This window comes from Cherax quadricarinatus, chromosome 64, assembly GCF_038502225.1.
Source record: "Cherax quadricarinatus isolate ZL_2023a chromosome 64, ASM3850222v1, whole genome shotgun sequence".
Lineage (NCBI taxonomy): Eukaryota > Metazoa > Arthropoda > Malacostraca > Decapoda > Parastacidae > Cherax > Cherax quadricarinatus.
In genome coordinates this window covers 10,113,165-10,138,282 of record NC_091355.1, presented here as the reverse complement: position 1 = coordinate 10,138,282, position 25,118 = coordinate 10,113,165, and the positions used below count along the sequence as shown (strand labels likewise).

The 25,118-nt window shown below is 37.0% G+C and overlaps 1 protein-coding gene across 4 annotated transcripts; it reads right to left on the bottom strand.

The window, feature by feature from the left end:
• Window positions 1-299: 299 nt before the first annotated feature.
• Window positions 300-24,800, bottom strand: LOC138854607 (tRNA (32-2'-O)-methyltransferase regulator THADA-like). 4 transcript variants are annotated; one of them, XM_070098755.1, is made up of 16 exons: window positions 24,672-24,800; window positions 23,492-23,613; window positions 23,056-23,161; window positions 22,496-22,641; window positions 21,390-22,043; window positions 20,583-20,793; window positions 20,058-20,242; window positions 14,548-14,717; window positions 13,052-14,252; window positions 11,339-11,470; window positions 10,159-10,309; window positions 7,802-8,013; window positions 5,986-6,198; window positions 5,124-5,291; window positions 3,377-3,537; window positions 300-2,710 (listed from the first exon to the last, which is right to left on the bottom strand). In XM_070098755.1, the coding sequence occupies exons 2-16, from the start codon at window positions 23,570-23,572 to the stop codon at window positions 688-690; spliced, it is 5,814 nt and encodes a 1,937-aa protein (XP_069954856.1). In that variant the 5' UTR covers window positions 23,573-23,613; window positions 24,672-24,800; the 3' UTR covers window positions 300-687. The 4 variants fall into 4 exon arrangements, with proteins under 4 accessions (XP_069954856.1, XP_069954855.1, XP_069954857.1 ...); XM_070098754.1 differs by lacking the exon at window positions 24,672-24,800 and adding an exon at window positions 24,365-24,628; XM_070098756.1 differs by lacking the exon at window positions 24,672-24,800 and adding an exon at window positions 24,390-24,628 and having other exon boundaries at window positions 10,159-10,284; window positions 11,326-11,470.
• Window positions 24,801-25,118: the final 318 nt, after the last annotated feature.

Below are 25,118 nucleotides of genomic sequence, written 5' to 3'. Positions count from 1 at the left end.
GTGGAGGTTGAATACAGTAAAAGTTATACAAGGATTTAGGGAAACTAAATAGCTGGGCTTAGAGCTTTGAATGTGGAAAGTATAGTACTGTACCTACATTTTATAGTCGAGTGGGGATGCTATGGTTTGGAGGCAATAATGGATCACACTATAAGGCATTTGAAAAATTTTCTTCTTTGGGGTAGCCATGTTTTAATGGAAATCAATCAAGAGTTTACAAAACCAATAAATATAGAATTATTGTGTTCACAAAAGCTGCTAAACCTGAATTGGCTGATTGTTGTCACTGAAATTTGAGATTTTGCTTACTATTTATTTTGTTCTTAACACTGGAGAGTAACAAGTCGTCATGATATGATACAACACTATGATTAGGAAGAACAGAAAGAAAAAGAAGTTTTATTGTATTCAGTTCACACAATATATATTATCATACAAATGTCCACCAGTACAAACTCTGAAAAATGTAAATATATTTGTCACTTCAGTATCTCCTGAATAAAAAGGACATTAAAAATATGTCAAAGTAGGTACCCAAATTTTCTGGAGGTAATATGACCTTAGTGTTTAGCACTTCTTTTTGATAGTAATAATACTCTGGGGGTCATAAGTACACAAAATACATTCTCATTATTAATTATGAATATCTACACAAGCAATCTGTGGGTTATTTATGTAGTGTTTCAGTTACAGTATTGTACCTTTGTATTCTTTATGAATATCTAATAGAGTACAAAAACATGATGAATTCCAGGTGATGGGACTGCTTAAATTAACTGGTATGTTAAATATATTACCTAAGGATAAGAGTGTCTCTAAAGCAATAATATGAATAGAAGTGGCAGTAAAGAGTTTTTTTTGAGTAGCCAACTGTGTCTGCTGGGAAGCAAGTTTACCAAGGATTTCTCCATTTTTATTTAAAATTTCCCCCTCTTCCTGCAGCCAATTTGGTATGCTGTTTTGGACTACTGTTGCTGGAGCTTCTGCAAGTGTGTCTAGCATTGCCTTGGCCAGTGTTTGACTCAGTTGCTTAGGCTCTTCATATGAGTTCATAGTGTGTGACTCAAACAGAGAAGACTTAGACATGTAGAGTAATGAAAAATTACAATTATACTGGCCAGAGCATATCTTCCAAATCACCCTCAACATTGACCAGTCACTAGTGCAAACACATCTTCTAACAATAATTTTAGCAAATTCCAATAAAGCTAAGTTTGGATGAAGTAGAACCTTTGAGTGAGGTTGCCAACTGAAATTTTTCATGTCTAGTAATGTTTGCTTTGAGATATTTCTTTCATTTGCATGGTCACTATCTAAGAATGAGAACACAATCTGACATGCAGAATCTCTTATGTTTGAATCTTCATCTTGTAGGAGCTTAGTGCATGCAACAATTAACAGCTCTTTATATGCTGAATCAACGTCTTCATGAAAGTAAAGCAATCCTTTCACTGATATCTTGAGTGCCTTGCTTGCAGCCAACCGGTAATCATCTGTGGAAGCTGGCTCTGAGTACAGACTGATGGTTTTGGAAAATGCAAAAAACATATCACTCTTTACCTCATTTCCAAACCACTGATTATCTTGCAGTTTGTTAAATATGTGAGCAATAACAACCAAAGTCAATGAAGCAGCTTTTGTCCCATAACATCCCTGAAGCAATATTAAAAGTTTTTTAATACATTTTTCAGATGGAACACAATTCAGGCTATCATCAAATTCTAATAAGGCACATAACAGCTTCATAATTGGCAACAAAGCTCGTTGTATTATGGGTTTATCTTCTAATCTTTGCCATAATAATGCTTCAATTTTGCACCTCCAAGAACCATCACTGTGGATCTTAAAACTATCAATTACATGCTCAATACAAGGGTCTTCTAACTCATGCTCTGATAACAACACCTTTTCAACTGTATCCTTAAAATTATGTTCAATTTTTATAGTGGTGAAATTTTGCAAGTACTCTGCCATACCTGGCTGAAATGGATCCAAAGGCTTCATGTCTACTGTGATAGACACCTGCAGAAGAATAAAGATATTCAATACTAGGGCATCAATAATGGGACATTTATTGTTTGCTTCCATGAGCCAACTAAGAGTAGCAACAATATTATCCTTCAGGTGCTGGTCGTATATGAGCTTAGGATATGTTTGCAGAAAGCTTTTCAGTGCAAAGAGGTTACCATGAATCATATTTGTACTAGCTACCTCTGGGATTCTTAGTACATGAAGAATGTTGTTAATATAGAAGTGGGTCTGCTCAACAGGAGTAAGAGCCACAATAGCAAGAGAAGAAAGTCTGCGTATGGTGTATACAGGTGAACCCAGTAGTCTGTTAGTAACCTGGCAGAATTTACTGAGTGTGTCATTAAGCTCTTTATTCTGCTGCAGTTCAGTTCCAGGTGAAAGTCTTGCCACTAAACTCAGTACTGGGACTATACTAGATGAAATTTTTATAGACAATTGCTCATTTTTACATCCAGTTCTTTCTTTCATTTTCATGTCCATAAAGTGTGAAAAACTTTGATGTGTCTCTCTCGCATCCTCCGAATTTGAAAGTAAATGAAGAAGGGAATCTACAAGGACTGGGTGTCGGAACAGAAACTCTGGAGCTGTGAGACTGTTCAGAGTGGAAGAATCTTCACGAACTTTCTTCTGACCCACCATCCTAGGCACAGCAGCTGCATATAATTGCAGCGCTGCATTCCTGTAAATTGCAATGCAACATATAAAGAGAAGTCTCCCACTAGGTACAGTATTTAATATGAAAATAAGCTCAGGAGTATCTAAACTATAGCAGGGAATGAGAAGGGTTGAACACAAGTGGTATTAGCTGTCATTCTTCCTTTTATCCTTGACACTATGTACCAACAAGGAAAGAATGGATTTTGTAATACTGCATGTTATTCAAATTTTGTGTACATTATACATAATTGTATGCCAAGAAAAAGACAAAATATTCTTAAGTTAACTGCATTATAGATAATATCTAATAACACCTAACCCCTCAAGGAAGGTTCCTTGATGTTGGTGAGGGGCTCTTGATTTAGGGAATTGGATCTGTGCTCCAGTTCCCCGAATTAAGCCTGAATGCCTTCCACATCCTCCCCCCAGGCGCTGTATAATCCTCCGGGTTTAGCGCTTCCCCCTTGATTATAATAATAATAATAATAACACCTAAAGTTAGAAAAAGTAAGATTAAAAAATATCAGTGGCAAACTGGTAAATATAGAAACTTGTAAAATAAAACAAGCACAAAAGTTTATGTCTTTTTCATTTTGAAACAAGAATACCACAATCAAATGTAATCATCTGAAGCTGAAAGTACATAAAAATGTAAAGTACATTAAGTGATACTAGTATATAAGGTTACCTGAGAGCCCATGAGTCAGTGGTAAAAGCTTGAAGGCAGGTAGCAGTAATGGCAGGTATATGGTACATCAGGTGATAGGCCAGAGGAGCATGGCTGACCAAAGAATGTAGCACATGAAGAGCTAATACTGGGGGTGAGTCGGTTGTACTTTTCTCCTCATACTGAGAAGGAAAATCTTGCTGTGAGACTAAATATAACAATATATTGTTTCAAAATTGATTATTTACTATAATGAAATCTTTTGTGTTGCAAACAAAATGACATGAGCATGAAATGATCTTCAAAGTGATTCTAAATATCGTAAAAAATGTAAACATCTCAACATTAAATGCCATGTGCACTATACCATACATATGGTTGCTGTACAGGTTTGTTTGTTTTTTCAATATATCAGCCATCTCCCACTGAGGCAGGGTGACCCAAAAAAGAAAGAAATGCTTTCACCATCATTCACACACAATCACTACCTTTGCAGAGGCACTCAGATACGACAGTTTAGATGTCACTCCAAACAGCCAATATCCCAAACCTCTCCTTTAAAGTGCAGGCATTGTACTTCCCACCTCCAGGACTCAAGTCCGCCTAACCAGTTTCCCTGAATCCCTTCACAAAATATTAACCTGCTCACACTCCAACAGTTTGTCAGGTCCCAGAAACCATTTGTGTTTATTCACTCCTATCTAACACACTCAAACATGCCTGCTGCATGCCCAAGCCTCTTGCACACAAAACCTCTTTTACCCCTTCTCTCCATCCTTTCCTAGGACGACCCCTACCCGTCCTCCCCTCCTGTAAAGGTATACATTACATATATATTTGCCATCAGGCAACACACTCTAAACAATAAGAAGATACTACACTACACACTTCATTATTTCTGAGCTGGATAAAAAGTTAAATTTTGTTGCCTAGTGTAATTGGCCAAACTCTGAAAATAGTACAGCAAATACTAAAAGAAACACAGCCAAACTCGAAGAATCATCAAACGTGCAGTGCCCCAAAATACAAGGAAAAAACAGGGCATAATCGTTTAGTTTTACAACTTCGTTATGCAACTCCGCCCTACCTTGACTTATGTATTCAAGTATATATGGAGGCCATGCTTACTAGGAAAAGCGCAATGTAGAATGATGATGAAAATCATACAAGTATGAAGGTACCTCAGATATGAAGAGTATAATACACAAATAACCTGCACATAGAAGAGAGGAGCTTACGACGACGTTTCGGTCCGACTTGGACCATTTACAAAGTCACACTAACCAGAATTGGAGCAGGACGGGTATATATAGGCATATATACTACCACCAGTACCTCTTCCTGCCTATATATACCCGTCCTGCTCCAATTCTGGTTAGTGTGACTTTGTAAATGGTCCGAGTCGGACCAAAACGTCGTAATCTCCTCTCTTCTATGTGCGGGTTATTTGTGTATCGTTCCAGTCACGGTATTGTGCCTTTTTTTTTGTTATTTATGGAGAGTATAAGTTAACATTATCTGATAATTCTTCAAACAATATACAAGACAGCATATCTCAGAGACTAAAATATACCACAAAATATTTTACTAATACTATATCTATTTAGGGGTAGCTGTGGTTCAAAGTACATTCTCACTTTTCCCACTGAAATATAGTAAAAAACCTTACAATGTATTTATGAATTCACCATGCAAGAGCTTTAAGTGGGATGTTGGCCATCTTTAGGCTTTTCAGATCACTATTATATTTCTTCAGCCAACAACCTACCTCTGTCTCTGTAATGCTAAGAAGACTAATGATGGTTTCATTAATGAGTAAAGCATTAGTTTGTGGTGCAGCACCACAAGCAGCTTGTATCATCATAGCCATCCCTGCTGCTCGTCGAGTTACAGAGGTGCGAACACCTTCCCTCAGTTGATCCAAAATTTCTCGAACCTGAAAACAAAATACTATATATGTTATTTTATGGTATCTAAACCAATTCAAAAAGAATTATTTATGTTTATACTTGTAAAGACATAAATGAATGTACATTAGCATATTTACTCATTTTTTTTTTTTTTTTTTTTTTTTTCAACAATTCGGCCGTCTCCCACCGAGGCAGGGTGACCCAAAAAAGAAAGAAAATCCCCAAAAAGAAAATACTTTCATCATCATTCAACACTTTCACCACACTCGCACATTATCACTGTTTTTGCAGAGGTGCTCAGAATACAACAGTCTAGAAGCATACACATATAAAGATACACAACATATCCCTCCAAACTGCCAATATCCCAAACCCCTCCTTTAAAGTGCAGGCATTGTACTTCCCATTTCCAGGACTCAAGTCCGACTATTTGGTCTAATTTTAGAAGGAGATTGCCAACACAGCTTTACTATCTGGTTCACCTATACCAAAGTTTATCCTTACTACAATACTTCAGCTAAGAGGTTAAAGTAAAATATTATGTAACAATAAATGCAACAGGAATGCAGAAATAATGTTTATAATTAGGTTAAATAGGAAACAAGACTGTTTATACAAAGTGATTTTCTTGTAAAAACTAAGCTATTCCTTTCAGTACAGATGAAAAAAAGCTTCATATATAAATTATGATTTACAGGAAACAATAAAGACTAAGTAAACCTGTTTGTACACAAGTTGACCAATTTTTGAGTTGGTGTTGAGCAGAACTTGACAAATTTGGCTGTAAGCAGTCCTTGCACCCTCTATTGCTCCTTTGTGTCTTGTGCCTGTCAACACACGAACAACAACTGAACGTAACACTTTTTCAAGTAGGACTTCACTGAAATAATTCAACCATTGGGACACACACATGCTGGACACTGTACAGCAAATCTGAAATGTAAGTTTGGTAAGTGTTACTGTTATGACTGTAAAGTTCACATAATTCAAGTGATTATTCTAAAAGTCACATTACAGTTATAAGTAATGAATTAAAATACAGACTAGTTCCTCCATAACCTATGCGTGTCATAAGACACGACTAAAATGCCAGAAGCAAGGGGCTAGTAACCCCTTCTCCTGTATAAATTACTAAATGCAAAAAAAAAGGAAAAACTTGTTTCTTCTTTTTCGGGTCACTCTGCCATGGTGGGAGATGACCACCATGTTAAAAAAAAAAAATACAGTGGTTTCCTTTGTTGGAATACCATATGCCTCAACAAAGTATGCTGAACTTTAGTAAGGTCTGGCAAGCTGAAAAGCTGAGTAGCTTTATAAATAGGTTAGACAAATGCATATATGAGAAGGGTTGGATCTGAAAAGGCCTTACATGGCATGCTTCAATAGGCTTACTCCATTCTTATACATTCTTATGCTCATCTGATGGCTGTGTCCCAAGAAGGGCTGGACAATGTGTATTCAAGAAGCATGTGTGCCAATGTAGCAGGTATCTTATAGCTTCCTGCTTTTTGTACTACTTTATTTGTTACCACTATTAGGGAAGCTTCTTAATGCTGGCAACTTCTTAAATTTGGCTCACTGATGACCAGTTGGGTTTCATTCTGTTTCATTAAATACCCCTCTGTATCTGCATCACAGGCATTACTTTGGTCATCCCTGCTACACAGTATCTTCCTTCATCATAAACGACAGACTTCTACCAGTCTTCTACAAATACTTCCTGTCAGAGCCTGCAAAGGATAGTGTAGACACCAGTGATAGATACTGGGGACATTGTAGAAGATTGCTTTCTGGTGAAATCATTGAAGGAGGTGGCAGCTACCTCAGGATACAGAAATCAGGTGAGCGTAACAACGTAAGAAAGGAGGAGCACTGCAGAAGGCCTACTTGCTCATGTTAGTTATGTCCTTCACAAATCCAACCTTTCTCATCTTGTATTTATTTAACTTACTTTTAAAGCAACCCAAGCTTTCCAGCTCACCTGGCTTTACTAAAATTCAGCTTACCTCACATGTAATTTTTCTATATAAACCTATGTCTCTCATGCTCCATGAATGTCTGGAGTGAACAAGGCCCCAGGACAGAAATGATTCCATAATAAAATGTGCAAAGTATTTGCTGGTGTCTTAACCCACAGCTTGTTGGTATCATAAGCCAAGTTTTCACCATCCTTTGAACCATCCACTAACTGCTTCAAGCTTAATACAGTGGAACCTTGGTACTCGAGCTAAATTCGTCCCAGAAGGCTGTTCGAATGCCAACCTGTTTGCGTACCGTACGAATTTTCCCCAACCAATTTTCTTTTTGTTTGACTGTTATAACTAATCTAATAGTTTACAGTGGCAGGTCGTGTGTGTTTGGTCGAGTGCTGAGCAAACAGTCGACTAGCAAGCAATTTTTTTACCGAACAAAGCGTTCGAATACCGAATTGTTCAAGTAGGGAGCTGTTTGAGTAACAAGGTTCCACTGTATCTTCTCTTGTACCTATGTGTGTGCACCTTCTGGAAGAATAAAAACAGAAAAGAGAACATCTAACCTTCAGAGTTTGCCAACAGCAAGACAAAATTAACATATGATCCTCAGACAGAGAATTGTCCTCATAATTATCTTCATCTTGCTCTTGTGTGTCTTCATGACCACCATGAGAGGTAGCAGGTTGTGCTCCTGGTGGTTCCTCCAGGCTTCCCTCACACTCTTTGATGATCACCTCCACAGCAGCTCCCATCTCAGCAAAAGATGGAGCTATGGCTGTAAGAAGTTTCATAGTTATTATTACTGAATTATATTCATGGGGATGTGCTAAATCCACAGGGGTCATACAGCACTTGTGTTTCATAGTTTTAATAAAATAAAATAAATATTGGAAATAATATTAGTGGTAGTAATAATTATATAACAGCTACAAATTCTACAACAAAGTCAACCATACAACCATTAACCCTTTCAGGGTCCGTCCCGTAGATCTACGGCTTTACGTTCAGGGTCCAAACCGTAGATCTACGTCATGAGCTCAGCTCACTCTGATAAACTGTGAGTGGTACATTTGGGCCTAGATATGAGAGAATACATCTATGTGGTATGTGTGCACCACATAAAACAGATCCTGCAGCACACTGTGTATAATGAGAGAAAAAAACTGAAATCATGATTTTTCGATTAAAACAGCGACTTTGCAGTGTTTTTTCGTATGTTTTTTATAGTTGTATTTGCGATTTCTTGGTCTCATTTGATAGAATGGAAGTCATATTACAGAAATAGAGATGATTTTGATTGGTTTTAGCACTGGAAATTGGCTTGAAACTGAGCTCAAAGTAGCGGAAATGTTAAATTTTTGCCGATATTCAAGAGTAAACAAACGACCTCACACATCTAATACACGTCAGCTGGTGGGTCTAATATACATTCACAAATATGGTGATGATATTTATACAATTATTACAGTATTGCATAACAGTAAATCTTCTATTTTTTGGTGTGAATAAAAATTCATTATGTGAATAAAAAATCAAAATGGAATTTATTTGTAAAGCCTCAAAATGTAACTAATGAACAGAGGAAATGTTAGTTTAGTTCCAGGAATACCTACATTGTTTATTCTGGAGCCTATTTTAAAATTGGAATATTTTGAACTTTGTGTTAAATTGGCCAAATTAACAATTTCCGATCACTTTATTTTGTAGTTGAAACAGTTGACTTGAAGATTTCTTGTGCTCAATCGATAGAATAGAAGTCATACTAGTGAAATAGCTAAGAATTTGGTTGATTGGAATAAAGTAATTGGCCTAAAATGGGAGTCAAAGTTGGCAAAATCGCCGATTCGTAAATATCGCTGACACATCAAAATTCGCGAGAGCATAATTTCGTCAATTTTCCACCAAATTTCGTACTTTTTGTTTTATTACCTTCACAAAAGGTTTCTCTACGATTTCATAAGAAAAAATAACAATTTTTTTTTTTGAAAATTCTTGGACACTGGGGCACCACTTCAGATTTGGGCCTTGGACCCTGAAAGGGTTAAAGTACTGAATTTTTGTTTTACTAATATACTGTACAGTAATAGTGTCAAAGGACAGGAAGCCTTGGGGTTACCAAGGCCCTGCTAGCTGAGCATTTCAATACAGCTTCATACAAAAATGAATATTCTATAGAATGTGCTAAAACCCACATATAGTATACAGTATGAGCAATATGCTAGTTTTCTACAAAGATGTATGCAAGTGTATAAGACATGGTTCGTCATTTTTATATAATAACTGTCATATGGTGTAACCAATATGAGTCAGATCATCTCTTTCCTCTAAGCCTTACACAAAATCTTACAACAGAGGGACTGACCACCTCAAACTATTTGTCCAAGGTTGATAGACCGATTACATCATCTTTACCTCACCACTACTGTTGTCTACAATACATTCTTCTCTGTATTTGACTGAAAAAGTCTACTGTGTAGGTGAAACGTTTCATCAATAAAGATACCCAACTGTTGTACATGTGTTTTAATCAACATGTTGGTACAGTATTTTATACCATTTTCAACACATCTTTTTTCTCTAGACCTAATTCAAATCCTTACAATAGATCTAGGTCCATGTATTGACTGTACAACTATTGTTGCAAGTTACATATTTCCATAACTACTATTTTTATGCTGATTAGGTAATGGATGTAATTAGCTAGGGTTACTAAGTTAGACTCAAGGCTATAAAAAAACAGTTGAAAATGGAAGGCTGAAGAGGGGTTAATGAAAAAAAAAAAATAAGAGGTTAAAATGCTGTCAGGCAAGAGTTATATCCAAACAGGTTAGTATGTGGCTCATCAAAACCTAAACAAAAAAAAAAAGAACTAAACAAAATTTAAATAGAAAGACAATACAGTATATAATAAGCATCTTACCTGAGCCATTTGGTGATACACAAGCTAATTTGGATAACATAAACTCCACCATCTGCACCATTAAATCAGTCAGTCTTTGTAGAATGTCTTGCATATCTTCAAATGGCACTGCTATAGCTTGTGCACCTTCAAATAAGCATCGACCCAATGCCTTAAAATATTGACATGTACTAATATTTAAGAATGATACTAAATCATAATACAATAATACATACAGTGAATGAGTTCACTGCAGAGTGTTGGAATTAAATAATCAGCAACAGTAAAGTGTTCCCATAAAATCAGAATATACATACTGTACTATCATTTATGGGGAAGCCTTACATCCGTAAGGATTATACGATGTCTGGGAAATGGGAGGAGTGAGGGGTCAAACATGTTTTATCCAAGAAAGGGGAGTTTTTAGGTTTGAAAATAAATACATGTATGATTAACATATAATAAATCTGTCCTTGTAGTCCATGAACTATATTTTGAACCAAATATATTTATCCAAATTATAGATAACACAACTTTGATTCAAGATAATAGTGAGTCACACTTACTAAGAGGGGAGCAATGGGCAAGTAACTCCTACTCCTGTATAAGTTACTAAATGTAAAAAGAGGAAAAGCTTTATAAGGTCTTCTTCTTTTTTGAGTCGCCCTGCTTCAGTGGGAGATACAGTATCCAGTATATTGAAAAAAAAAAAAAAAAATTAAAACAAAAAGGAGGCTATAATATGCTGAACAACAGAAATAGACAGTTTTTAAGTATTAGTCCTCCCTACACTATAATCTGAGCTCCTAAGATGAAAAAATAAAACACTTGACCTCTCATAAGAAGTTATAGCATATTTATGCTCCTTCATATCAACTCCCAATAAATTTTCTAATTCACGATTACCTATTTGTAGCCATCACCTATATTTATTTTGCTTATTCCTTAATCCCCCTCATGGAAGGTTCCTTGATGTTGGTGAGGGGCTCTTGATTTAGGGAATTGGATCTGTGCTCCAGTTCCCCGAATTAAGCCTGAATGCCTTCCACATCCCCCCTCCCCTGGGCGCTGTATAATCCTACGGGTTTAGCGCTTCCCCCTTGATTATAATAATAATAATAATATTCCTTAATCACTTTATGTATGGATGTATTTGTTGAATTGATGTGCTTTGCATATATAGTGTACCTTTAAAGCTTACCAGAAGAGAGCCATGGAGGGGAGCACATCTGGCTGCTTCTAAAAGACTCTTCTGGGCTGCCAGAAACTGTTTTTCTACACGAACAAACAAGAAGTTGATCAGGTTCCCAGACTCAAAGCTCAAGTCCATAGTCTGCAATGTAATCAAAACATGAAGCCAGTCACCTTAACTACAGAATTTGTAAAAAATATAAAATTAAATAGCAACAACATAAAGCAATAATCATAATAAATACTGAAGTACATTTGTTTGGCTATTTTCATATGCTATCCCATTTTCCAGTCTGATAAATACAAACACAGGTTTTGTTTTGTTTGTTTAATTCATGTTAAGCACTAAACCCATTTGGGTCATTCAGCACAAGATGTGGTGGAAGCTTGATCCCCTGTCTGCTGAGCACCAGACAGACAGGTGATTTAGCAAATGAGGCAGACATGGGTGGCCAGTATTGGTGGTTGTGGTTGATACAGAGAAGAATGTTATACCATGATCATAACAATAACAGACAGTTCTGTAACCAACTAACTTCTTCCATAGTTTCCAAATAAAATGACCCAGCAGATTTTGTTTTGTATTTCCAAAGTCCATTAAATCTAGGGATTACTTTATTTTGAAAAGAATTATACACAATTATTAAAAAAATTGTAAAGCCCATGCTAAGTCAAAGTCAAAGATTTATTTCCACACGATACAATGTTTGTACAGAGATAGGTGACATTTGCTTGTGCATGCAGAGTATTTCAGGCAAGCTTAAGCCTATGAAAAGTAATTCCTTAACAATTAAACTTGATAAAAGTCATATAGCATGAACTAACAGGATATTCAATTCTCTTGTATTCATTGTAACTCCTAAATTTATACTTACACTCACCTAAGAGACTGTATGAATAAAATTACTCAAACTGTCATTGCCTTATTAATCTTAATCAAAAATGAGGGAGGCAATGAACAAGGGAGGCAATAAACAAGCAATTCAATGAACAAGAGAGGCAATGAATGAGAAGCAATGAACAAGGGAGGTAATGAATGAGGGAGGCAATGAATAAGAGCAATGTGGGAAGCAGTGAATGAGAGATATAATACCATAATCACTTGCAGTAAGAGACACTTGAGGGAATTTAAACAGCACAGATGTAGCCAATATCCCACACCATATCTCCCAGCCTCAGCTGGGTTTAGATCCACCCTCCTTCCCATTGACTTTTCTTACCATCCTGCCAACTCTAAGGCCTCAGGCCTTACCCCTGGGATCCATCAGTTCCTCCAGGCCTCCCACCCAACCCACCAGTGCCCTTCCAGACACCTGAGCCTCCTTCCTCACCCTCCACCATCCTTCTGCATAACTCCAGCCTCCTGCCAAACCCCACAACCTTCCACCTGACTCACTCAGCCTCCTGCTAGACCTCTCACCAAACCCCTCCAGCCTTCCAACTGACCTCAACAAAACACTGTTACTAAATTTAACTGAAATTGCTCAAAATTTAAATGAATGACCAACAGAGAATTTCAATTAAAGTAGAAATGGTTATAAGTTTTACTGCACACATAGTATTTCCTACTGAAACAGGAAGCAGGAGTTACTAGGCAAGGGAATACCTAGTTTAATTATGTGATAATTGAAGCACATTTAGATTAATATTTATTGCATATGATGCTTAGCAATTTTGTACAAATCATATTTAGTGGCATATTATACCAGAGTAAGTTATTTACCTTCAACAGAGTGGAGACATCATGGTCAGTGTTGCAACACAATGATGATATGACCTTGAGCAGCACTGCTCCACTCTCAGCCTCACTACTTCTGGCAGAGTTGCAAAGTGTTAGCCCGAGTCGTAACCATTTCTCCGCCTCAGTGAAGCTTAATACACTGTGTGACGACTTCAGGATCTCCAGAACATATTCTGCTTCTTGTCTTATGTCATCCATTTCATCCATGCAGGAAAACAACAGCATCTCTAAAGTACAAGGTAAGGTTAAGTCTGTGACTTGTTGGCTATTTTGAACATTTTCATGATAAATTATGTTTTCTGAGGTTAAATTTATGTAAGTACATACTGTCATGTACCTTTTAGTCAATGAATAGGTCAAAGAATTTTTCTTTTCATAAAATGCCAATAGTGTTTCTTTGAGGAGTTGGAGGGAGAGTATCCTTCGCTGGTAGTTCCCATCTATTGCTAAGTTATAGTGGAACAACTTTATAAACCATACTACAAGTTCAATGTTGACTTTAAGAACAGGAGAAGCTTTATATTTTCTCAAAAACTCAGTGGAACAATCGCCAACAGTTGTAGCTCTGAATGACAATTTTTTAAGTTCAGCAGCAGAGGCATCACGTAATCTGACTATTAAAGCCTTATAACATTTTTTTATATTTTGTCTAAATGGCATAGAATCAATATTCATGTTAAATTTGAAAAATAACTTGATATAATTTGATTCTTCAAGCGAGACAGGTTGTGAGGTCTTCTGCGTGTTGCAGAGAAGAGACAGAGCTTCCCCTCTTACAGCCTCATTCAGGTGGTTCACAGCTGACTCGATGTATGACATAACTGACAGAGAACTTAATTCTCCTTGTGTGTCTTTATCATCATCATCATCATCATCATCATCACTTGACATGGGTCTGGAAGAAAAGTTTTCCATAATTTCACTAAACTCCTTTATATTACTCTGAACTTTGTTTGCAGTAATCAATTTTTTTTCATATGAAGTGACTGCCATCTGGTTGAGTGCACCATCATGCTCCTTTAAACTGAAAATACCCAGGGATCGTGCAACCCTTAAAATTGCCATGCGTGCCACCCAGCCAGCTGTGGTATCTTGACAGGCACTGAGCAGTTGAATATGCAGGTCTGGATAATGATGCAAAGTAGTTGGCAGCCATAATGAAAGCACATGCTGCTGTGTCAGCCTGAAACCATATTATTATTATTATTATTATTATTATTATTATTATTATTATTATTATTATTATTATTATTATTATTATTATTACTATTACAATCAAATTAAGCTTTTAACCCACAAGGGCCATACAGGCCTGAAACCATAATGAGTCAATTTTAACATTCACATGACACAGTGTTATGTTGATAATTTCCTTTTATACAGAACCATCTGCTGCTAAGTTACAGTGGAATAACTTTATAAATCATACTAGAAGTTAAATGTGTTTTTGTCAATGTTTAACGATGGCCAAGACTAACCTGTCACCATGCAGAGCTTCACACACAACAATGAAGAAATACTCAAACCAAAGACAAAAGACCAGCTGCCCAAGGATCATCTTGTACACAGCAGCACCAGCAGGAGCTAGATGATTTACACTTAATGACCTCACTAATCCAGCAGGCAATGTTGGTTGAAGAGCAAGAGCCTGAAAATAAGCAAGTGGTTAAAAATCTTCTTTATATATTTATCTTACACACTTTTTTTTTTTTTTTTTTTTTTTTTTTTTTTTTTTTTTTTTTTCAACAAGTCGGTCGTCTCCCACCGAGGCAGGGTGACCCAAAAAAGAAAGAAAATCCCCAAAAAGAAAATACTTTCATCATCATTCAACACTTTCACCACACTCACACATTATCACTGCTTTTGCAGAGGTGCTCAGAATATAACAGTTTAGAAGCATATACGTATAGAGATACACAACATATCCCTCCAAACTGCCAATATCCCAAACCCCTCCTTTAAAGTGCAGGCATTGTACTTCCCATTTCCAGGACTCAAGTCCGACTATATGAAAATAACCGGTTTCCCTGAATCCCTTCACTAAATATTACCCTGCTCACACTCCAACAGATCGTCAGGTCCCAAGTATCATTCGTCTCCATTCACTCCTATCTAACACGCTCATGCACGCTTGCTGGAAGTCCAAGCCCCTCACCCACAAAACCTCCTTTACCCCCTCTTTCCAACCCTTTCGAGGACGACCCCTACCCCTCTTTCCTTCCCCTATAGATTTATATGCTTTCCATGTCATTCTACTTTGATCCATTCTCTCTAAATGACCAAACCACCTCAACAACCCCTCTTCTGCCCTCTGACTAATGCTTTTATTAACTCCACACATTCTCCTAATTTCCACACTCCGAATTTTCTGCATAATATTTACACCACACATTGCCCTTAGACAGGACATCTCCACTGCCTCCAACCGTCTCCTCGCTGCTGCATTTACCACCCAAGCTTCACATCCATATAAGAGTGTTGGTACTACTATACTTTCATACATTCCCTTCTTTGCCTCCATAGATAACGTTTTTTGACTCCACATATACCTCAACGCACCACTCACCTTTTTTCCCTCATCAATTCTATGATTAACCTCATCCTTCATAAATCCATCCGCCGACACGTCAACTCCCAAGTATCTGAAAACATTCACTTCTTCCATACTCCTCCTCCCCAATTTGATATCCAATTTTTCTTTATCTAAATCATTTGATACCCTCATCACCTTACTCTTTTCTATGTTCACTTTCAACTTTCTACCTTTACACACATTCTCAAACTCATCCACTAACCTTTGCAATTTTTCTTTAGAATCTCCCATAAGCACAGTATCATCAGCAAAAAGTAACTGTGTCAATTCCCATTTTGAATTTGATTCCCCATAATTTAATCCCACCCCTCTCCCGAACACCCTAGCATTTACTTCTTTTACAACCCCATCTATAAATATATTAAACAACCATGGTGACATTACACATCCCTGTCTAAGACCTACTTTTACCGGGAAGTATTCTCCCTCTTTTCTACACACCATAACCTGAGCCTCACTATCCTCATAAAAGCTCTTTACAACATTTAGTAACTTACCACCTATTCCATATACTTGCAACATCTGCCACATTGCTCCTCTATCCACTCTATCATATGCCTTTTCTAAATCCATAAATGCAATAAAAACTTCCCTACCTTTATCTAAATACTGTTCACATATATGCTTCAATGTAAACACTTGATCTACACATCCCCTACCCACTCTGAAACCTCCTTGTTCGTCCGCAATTCTACATTCTGTCTTACCTCTAATTCTTTCAATTATAACCCTACCGTATACTTTTCCTGGTATACTCAGTAAACTTATTCCTCTATAATTTTTACAATCTCTTTTGTCCCCTTTCCCTTTATATAAAGGGACTATACATGCTCTCCGCCAATCCCTAGGTACCTTCCCCTCTTTCAAACATTTATTAAACAAAAGTACCAACCACTCCAACACTATATCCCCCCCTGCTTTTAACATTTCTGTCATGATCCCATCAGTTCCAGCTGCTTTACCCCCTTTCATTCTACGTAATGCCTCACGTACCTCCACCACACTTACAGTCTGCTCTTCTTCACTCCTAAAAGATGGTATACCTCCCTGGCCAGTGCATGAAATTACCGCCTCCCTTTCTTCCTTAACATTTAAAAGTTCCTCAAAATATTCTCGCCATCTACCTAATACCTCCCTCTCCCCATCTACTAACTCCCCTACTCTGTTTTTAACTGACAAATCCATACTTTCCCTAGGCTTTCTTAACTTGTTTAACTCACTCCAAAATTTTTTCTTATTTTCATTAAAATTTCTTGACAGTGCCTCTCCCACTCTTTCATCTGCTCTCCTTTTGCACTCTCTCACCACTCTCTTCACCTTTCTTTTACTCTCCATATACTCTGCTCTTCTTATAACACTTCTGCTTTGTAAAAACCTCTCGTAAGCTACCTTTTTCTCTTTTATCACACCCTTTACTTCATCATTCCACCAATCACTCCTCTTTCCTCCTGCCCCCACCCTCCTATAACCACAAACTTCTGCCCCACATTCTAATACTGCATTTTTAAAACTATTCCAACCCTCTTCAACCCCCCCACTACTCATCTTTGCACTAGCCCACCTTTCTGCCAATAGTCGCTTATATCTCGCCCTAACTTCCTCCTCCCTTAGTTTATACACTTTCACCTCCCTCTTACTTGTTGTTGCCACCTTCCTCTTTTCCCATCTACCTCTTACTCTAACTGTAGCTACAACTAAATAATGATCCGATATATCAGTTGCCCCTCTATAAACATGTACATCCTGGAGCCTACCCATCAACCTTTTATCCACCAATACATAATCTAACAAAACTACTTTCATTACGTGCTACATCATACCTTGTATATTTATTTATCCTCTTTTTCATAAAATATGTATTACTTATTACCAAATTTCTTTCTACACATAGCTCAATTAAAGGCTCCCCATTTACATTTACCCCTGGCACCCCAAAATTACCTACTACTCCCTCCATAACATTTTTACCCACTTTAGCATTGAAATCCCCAACCACCATTACTCTCACACTTGATTCAAAACTCCCCACGCATTCACTCAACATTTCCCAGAATCTCTCTCTCTCCTCTACACTTCTCTCTTCTCCAGGTGCATACACGCTTACTATAACCCACTTTTCACATCCAATCTTTATTTTACTCCACATAATCCTTGAATTTATACATTTGTAGTCCCTCTTTTCCTGCCATAGCTTATCCTTCAACATTATTGCTACTCCTTCTTTAGCTCTAACTCTATTTGAAACCCCTGACCTAATCCCATTTATTCCTCTCCATTGAAACTCTCCCACCCCCTTCAGCTTTGTTTCACTTAAAGCCAGGACATCCAGTTTCTTCTCATTCATAACATCCACAATCATCTCTTTCTTATCATTTGCACAACATCCACGCACATTCAGACTTCCCACTTTGACAATTTTCTTCTTCTTATTCTTTTTAGTAATCTTTACAGGAAAAGGGGTTACTAGCCCATTGTTCCCGGCATTTTAGTTGACTTTTACAACACGCATGGCTTACGGAGGAAAGATTCTTATTCCACTTCCCCATGGATATAAAAGGAAAAGTAATAAGACCAAGAACTATTAAGATAAAATCAAAGAAAACTCAGATGAGTGTGTATAAATAAACGTGTCCATGTATGTGTAGTGTGACCTAAGTGTAAGTAGAAGTAGCAAGACGTACCTGTAATCTTGCATATTTATGAGACAGACAAAAGACACCAGCAATCCTACCATCATGTAAAACAATTACAGGCTTACGTTTTACACTCACTTGGCAGGACGGTAGTACCTCCCTGGGTGGTTGCTGTCTACCAACCTACTACACACATAAAATATTATTACAGCATTACTGTTTACTATTATTATTGTATTTTTTTTTTTAACAAGTCGGCCGTCTCCCACCGAGGCAGGGTGACCCAAAAAAGGAAGCTTTATATATTTATCTTACACACAAAATATTATTACAGCATTACTGTTTACTATTATTATTGTATTTTTTTTTTAACAAGTCGGCCGTCTCCCACCGAGGCAGGGTGACCCAAAAAAGAAAGAAAATCCCCAAAAAGAAAATACTTTCATCATCATTCAACACTTTCACCACACTCACACATAATCACTGTTTTTGCAGAATACAACAGTTTAAAAGAATATATGTATAAAGATACACAACATATCCTTCCAAACTGCCAATATCCCAATTTAAAGTGCAGGCATTGTACTTCCCATTTCCAGGACTCAAGTCCGGCTATATTAAAATAACCGGTTTCCCTGAATCCCTTCACTAAATATTACCCTGCTCACACTCCAACAGGTCGTCATGTCCCAAATACCATTCGTCTCCATTCACTCCTATCTAACACGCTCACGCATGCTTGCTGGAAGTCCAAGCCCCTCGCCCACAAAACCTCCTTTACCCCCTCCCTCCAACCTTTTCGAGAACGACCCCTACCCCGCCTTCCTTCCTCTACAGATTTATACGCTCTCCATGTCATTCTACTTTGATCCATTCTCTCTAAATGGCCAAACCACCTCAATAGCCCCTCTTCAGGTTGGTAGACAGCAACCACCCAGGGAGGTACTACTGTCCTGCCAAGCGAGTGTAAAACATAAGCCTGTAATTGTTTTACATGATGGTAGGATTACTGGTGTTTTGTCTGTCTCATAAATATACAAGATTACAGGTATGTCTTGCTACTTCTACTTACACTTAAGTCACACTACACATACATGTACACGTTTATTTATACACATTCATCTGAGCTTTCTTTGATTTTATCTTAATAGCTCTTGTTCTTATTACTTTTCCTTTTATGTCCATGGGAGAAGTGGAATAAGAATCTTTCCTCCGTAAGCCATGAGTGTTGTAAAAGTCAACTAAAATGCCGGGAACAATGGGCTAGTAACCCCTTTTCCTGTGATAATTACTAAAAAGAATAAGAAGAAAAAATTGTAATATTATTATTATTATTCGAAAGTTTTTCTTTTTCGGGCCACCCTGCCTTGGTGGGAATCGGCCAGTGTGATAAAAAAAAAATAAAAAAATATTATTACTATATAATTATAATCATTGGGAAACATTAAATCTACCTGGGGAATGGGAGATAATCTACTATGATCTGAAGAAGGAGATGGTGGTTCCAGTTCCTTGCATCACTATCATGAAGGCCCCCATTTCCCCTGAATGGTAAAGATACAACACTTTTCTATGAACAATACCTCTATATATTATTTTAACACACTGGCTGTCTCCAACCAAGGCCAGGTGACCTAAAAAAGAAATACAAAACTTTTCCTTTTACATTTAGGAATTTAAAAAAACTTTACAAGAGCATTTCTTCTTTTCGGCTCACCCTACCTTGGTGGGAGACGGCCGGTGTGTTAAAAAATATACTTACTTCACGAGGTGTAACATAGGAGATTGCAAGAGCAAGAGGTGGGTAGGTACTCTTGGAGGACCATGCAGCAGAAGAGACCAATGCTGCCAGGATACCAGTGGCTAAATCTTTGGCCCGGCCAGGTACTCCATCCTCATGTAACTCCAGAAGTTCAACCATGCATGAATACACAACATCACTTACACCTGTTATTTACCAAATAAGTAAGAGCAATCCTTATTTAAATTAATATAAATGTAATGTCATATACAGTCTTGTACCTGATAAACCTTAAGTCACTGTCAGCAATATATTTATAATTTTAAAGTATAGGTATATTCAATTTTTAAAGTCAGTAGGTATTGGCACATTGGTATTAATTTTGTATGGATAATTATCATATGTGATAGCTAAATAATTAATTTATACTAGATACAAAATTAATGTATTATTATATTGACAAGGCTGTATACCTGGAGTATACCTGAACACCCTCCAGGTATACAGGCTTATAACAATTAATGTCATGACCTCAAGCTTTCATACCTTTAGAAGGATTCTCCCAGTTAGAATTTAAAAGGTGAAAGACAGTATCCTGACTTGTGGACTGAACAGCAAATATCAGTTTTCCCGAGGGATGATTATTTGGAATGAAATCCTGCTGTCCTTTGCCAGCCTTCCCAGGCCAGACATGAGATGAGTCCTGTTGTATCCTGCTACCAAGTTTCCTCACAGATGACAGCCACACCTGTAACACCTAATGAAACCCTTTTTTTACTTTCTTCTGCAAGGCATTAATGGTCAGTTAGTTGGTTAGGTTTAAAACCTATCAATTGCACAGACATCATTAAAGCTGCATCTCATGTGTACATCACCAATTAAGAATTCTTACATATATTTTTTTCAACGACCCGGCCGTATCCCACCTAGACAGGGTGACCTATAAAGAAAAACTTTTTTTCTTTTAAAATTTAGTAATCTATACAAGAGAAGGGGGTACTAGTCCCTTGCTCCTGGCATTTTAGTAGCCTCTTATGCCACACGGCTTACAGAGGAAGGATTCTTCTCCACTTCCCCGAAATGCTCTGAATATTAAGGGGCTTTCTGCATGCACACCTAAGTGTCATTCACCTCTGTATAATCATTGTATCATGCTGAAATAAAGTATCTTACCTTATCTTATGGAGAGCATCTTATATGTACAGCCTCAGGGAAATGGGATATAATCAGGCGTGATCCTAGTATGGGAAAAATATTGTTAGTGCCTTAGAACAAGAGCCCTTCACCCAGATCAGCAAACCCCTTTCTTGAAGGGTATTATGCCTATTGAACCTGCAGTAATTTTGTCCTTACCTGAAATGCCTGGAAAGTGAAAGTTGCAGCACCTTTGCAAAGGCTTTTAATGAGTGAGTAAATTTCATACAGGAAAATGTTTCCATCATCTTCGTTATGATCATCCTTTTGCATCTGAGTTTGAGCATGAGAAATTATAGCATATTCAAGTGACACTGCATTTTGTTCAGAATGCTGGCAAGTGCTAGGGCATTCCTCCACAGTTGCTTTGCTCCTTGTGTTGATATCATGCCAGCTACCCTCATTATATATCCACTGGACACCCGAATTAAAAAGCCCATGAAGAAGCAACACAATTAGCCGAGATGGTTTAACACATCTAAACTTCTCGCCCTGAAATTTCAAACTTTCAGAGCGTAGTGTAAAAATCTCTTCAACTGAATGTTTGGAATCTTTCTGAATTTTATTCATTCCTAGTTTATTGATGGCAAATAGTATGCTGAAGAACTCAGCTTTCACATTTTCACTTTTCAGATATGCTAATGTGATATTAAATGACATAGCAATGACCAAGGCATACTCAGAGGGCAATTTATCACTTGTCAGGGTCAAAAATAGTGAAAAATAAACTGTTTCTAAGAGGTTTGTTATTTTAGGCTTCTCAAGATGGTGGAAAATTTTGGGCAAGACATACTGCAGCATACCATGTAGAGCCTGAAAACAGAAAGCTGTTTTAGATATTTTTTAAAGGATAAAGCCAAATCATGTATACAATAAGAATAATGCCCTCCATAAGTATAAGCTTCTCAAAACATGTAACAAAACTTTTTACTAATAATAATAATAATAATACTGATTATTATTATTATTATTATTATTATTATTATTATTATTATTAATGTGTTCATCAAGATGTTCCTATAGTGTAATGATCTGAGAGTCTCTGAACTACTACTGACTTACTAAGGAATTTGCTCCAGTTCTCATCAATTTATTTTACATTACATATATCAATTTTGGTACATGTATTAATATTAGCTTCATAGTCATAATTATCAATGATACCAGTTCTAGACAGATTATCAATCATTCATGTAGGTAACATGTATTGTTCAAAGAGAATCTACGTACTACACTGTGTACTTACTCGATTATGTTTAACTTACTTTAGCAGCAACATTAAAGCACAAGTGATTGCTATAATCTTCAGTGTGAAGTGTGTGGAGTATGTGTGTACATGCAAGAATAATCTCCTCCAAACACACAGCCAGGCTCTCATGTAGTGTTGGACACCCAGTACATACCAGCTTCACTAAAAGTAACAGGGAACAAATGAAATTTTATATTAATGACCTCAAAGTATGATTTTGAAAAGCTAATGTTACCAGCTCAATAAAAGATTAACCACCATCCAAAACAGCATATTGTACCCTATCAGTTATTTTGCTTATTTCATAAACTGTCTCATTTTGTGTGTAAAATAAAATCTATATAGGCACTGATGTTTGACTAATCTCCAAGTACAGTATAGTACTAACCATTCTCATCATTATTTTAATGAGTATAAATATTAACCAGATTAGAGTGATATGTTATATTTAAGGCATATGGTCTCTGAAGCACAAAATGAACCCAAATTTGAAATAAAATTTGCTTTGCAGGAGCTCTTGGAATGTTACCTCCCATGAAAGGTTGTGTTGTGAACAGTTTAAAAAATTAAACTTGCCAGTTATCAGAGTTTTGTGATCATCTTCTGCCAATGAACTTCTGACCTTAGTGATCACTTCTGCAATTAATAATCTCTTGACATCTGGTAACAACAACTCTGTTTCCTGTAAAGTGATGTTCTCCTTTGATCTCATGAGGATATTTTACATCAATTACTTGTTAATATATTCTACATTATTGCATAGTTGAATAAAAATATAATAATAATTCTAATAAGCAGTACACACATTGATAACAAAAATAGCATAAAATGGCTTATACTGATAAGTATATACCTTACACAGATCATATATATATGTATGTTGTAGAAACTGAAGTTCTTTGTGTTCTTTAAATTAATTAAATATAAAATAACATTATTTTTAAATGTGGGAATATTTTGTAGGCCTGTCACTAAGGCCTTTTTTACATCACTAGCCTTTGACCTTCTTTACCTTTCTGATGTCACGAACAATCTTTTCATCAAGTGGCTGTGTAAATAACTTGTGTGTGATTTTCTGGACTACTTCTGCCATAGTGAAAAGCCATCTACTGAAGCTTTAGCAATTACACAATTCTGCAGAAATAAAATACAATTAGGAATCTTTGTATGAGAGTACAGCTCATATTTACTTTTGCGATGGGTATTTTTAATGTAAATACTCTGATACATGTATTAGACAGATTGTGCAACTGAGCTAGTTAAATTTTGTGCAAATGGGAAAAAGCTAATTTTTGCTAAACAATCTGAGCCCAACTCTATTAAAACAATTCCTGACTCAGTTGTAACAATACATAACTCACTTTAAACAATTCATAACTCAACTGTAACAATTCCTACCTCAACTCTAATTCCTGCCTCAGTTATAAGCCCTTCTTCAAGCAAAATCATTCATACCACAATTAAAATAATTTCTACTACTACTGTACATATTTCCTTCCTCACTGATAACTACCACTGTAATTGTAACACTTCCTGTATCTATTATAACAATTTTTGCCTCAAGTGGAATACTGTATACACATATTGTGCTATTTAAATTAAGGGTGGGCAACAAGTCCAAATATTTTATATAAAACAATTTATTGGTCACTAACAAGGAACCAAGACACTACCAGTGGTAGTGTCTGGTAAGTAGTCAGAAAATTGCAAATGTGTTGGAGACCGAAAGGTTTTAAACTGCAGAATATGCCAAAATATTCAAAAGTTTATTTTCCCCAAACTCTTGCATGACCAAGATGATGTAATCAGTCCATCAACCTTGGAGAAAAAGTATTTGAGATGGTGAGCCCCTCAGCTTGAGAGACTGACCCGATACGGGTGGAACCATTAGGACGTGTTTCCTAAGTCACCTGCTGTCCATGTTCACGGTGGCCCGTGGCCTAGTGGCTAAAAGTTCTCGCTTCACACGGCGAGTGTCCGGGTTCGATTCCCAGCGAGGGTGGAAACATTGGGCGTGCTTCTTTACACCAGTTGTCTATGTTCACCCATCAGTAAAATGGATACCCGAGTGTTAGTGCACTGGTGTGGGTCGCATCCTGGGACAAAACTGACTTAATTTGCCCGAAATGCTCAGCATAAAAAGTGACTTTCTATATAGTAGTATGTCATTGATGTCAGCTAGGACTGTATACCTTGTACATGTACTTGTAGAAATAAACATTATTATTATTATAAAGCGTCTTGTTGTTGTTGTTGGGTTATAAGGGCCATTAACAGCTTATTCCGTAAAGAGCCCTGATTCTCGAAGTACGGAGAAGATATGTTGCCCAAAGTTAGGCGATGAAAGAAAATAGGAACACGAGTCCTCTTGTATATAGAAACAGAAACTAGAAGTTCCCAAATAGACTAGGTGGACCCCTTCCCCTCTCCAAGCTCTATCAGAGTGTGACGTTCGGCCCCAAACTTGTTGTGACAACGTTCTGATCCAACTTGGACTAGTGATTTGTTAATGGTCCAAGTCGGACCGAAACGTCGTCATAAGTTGATTTCTCCTATGTGCGGGTTATTTGTGTATTATGTATTATTATTCCAGTCACCATCTTGTGCCTCTTTATTATTTGGTATCCCTTGTGGATTTA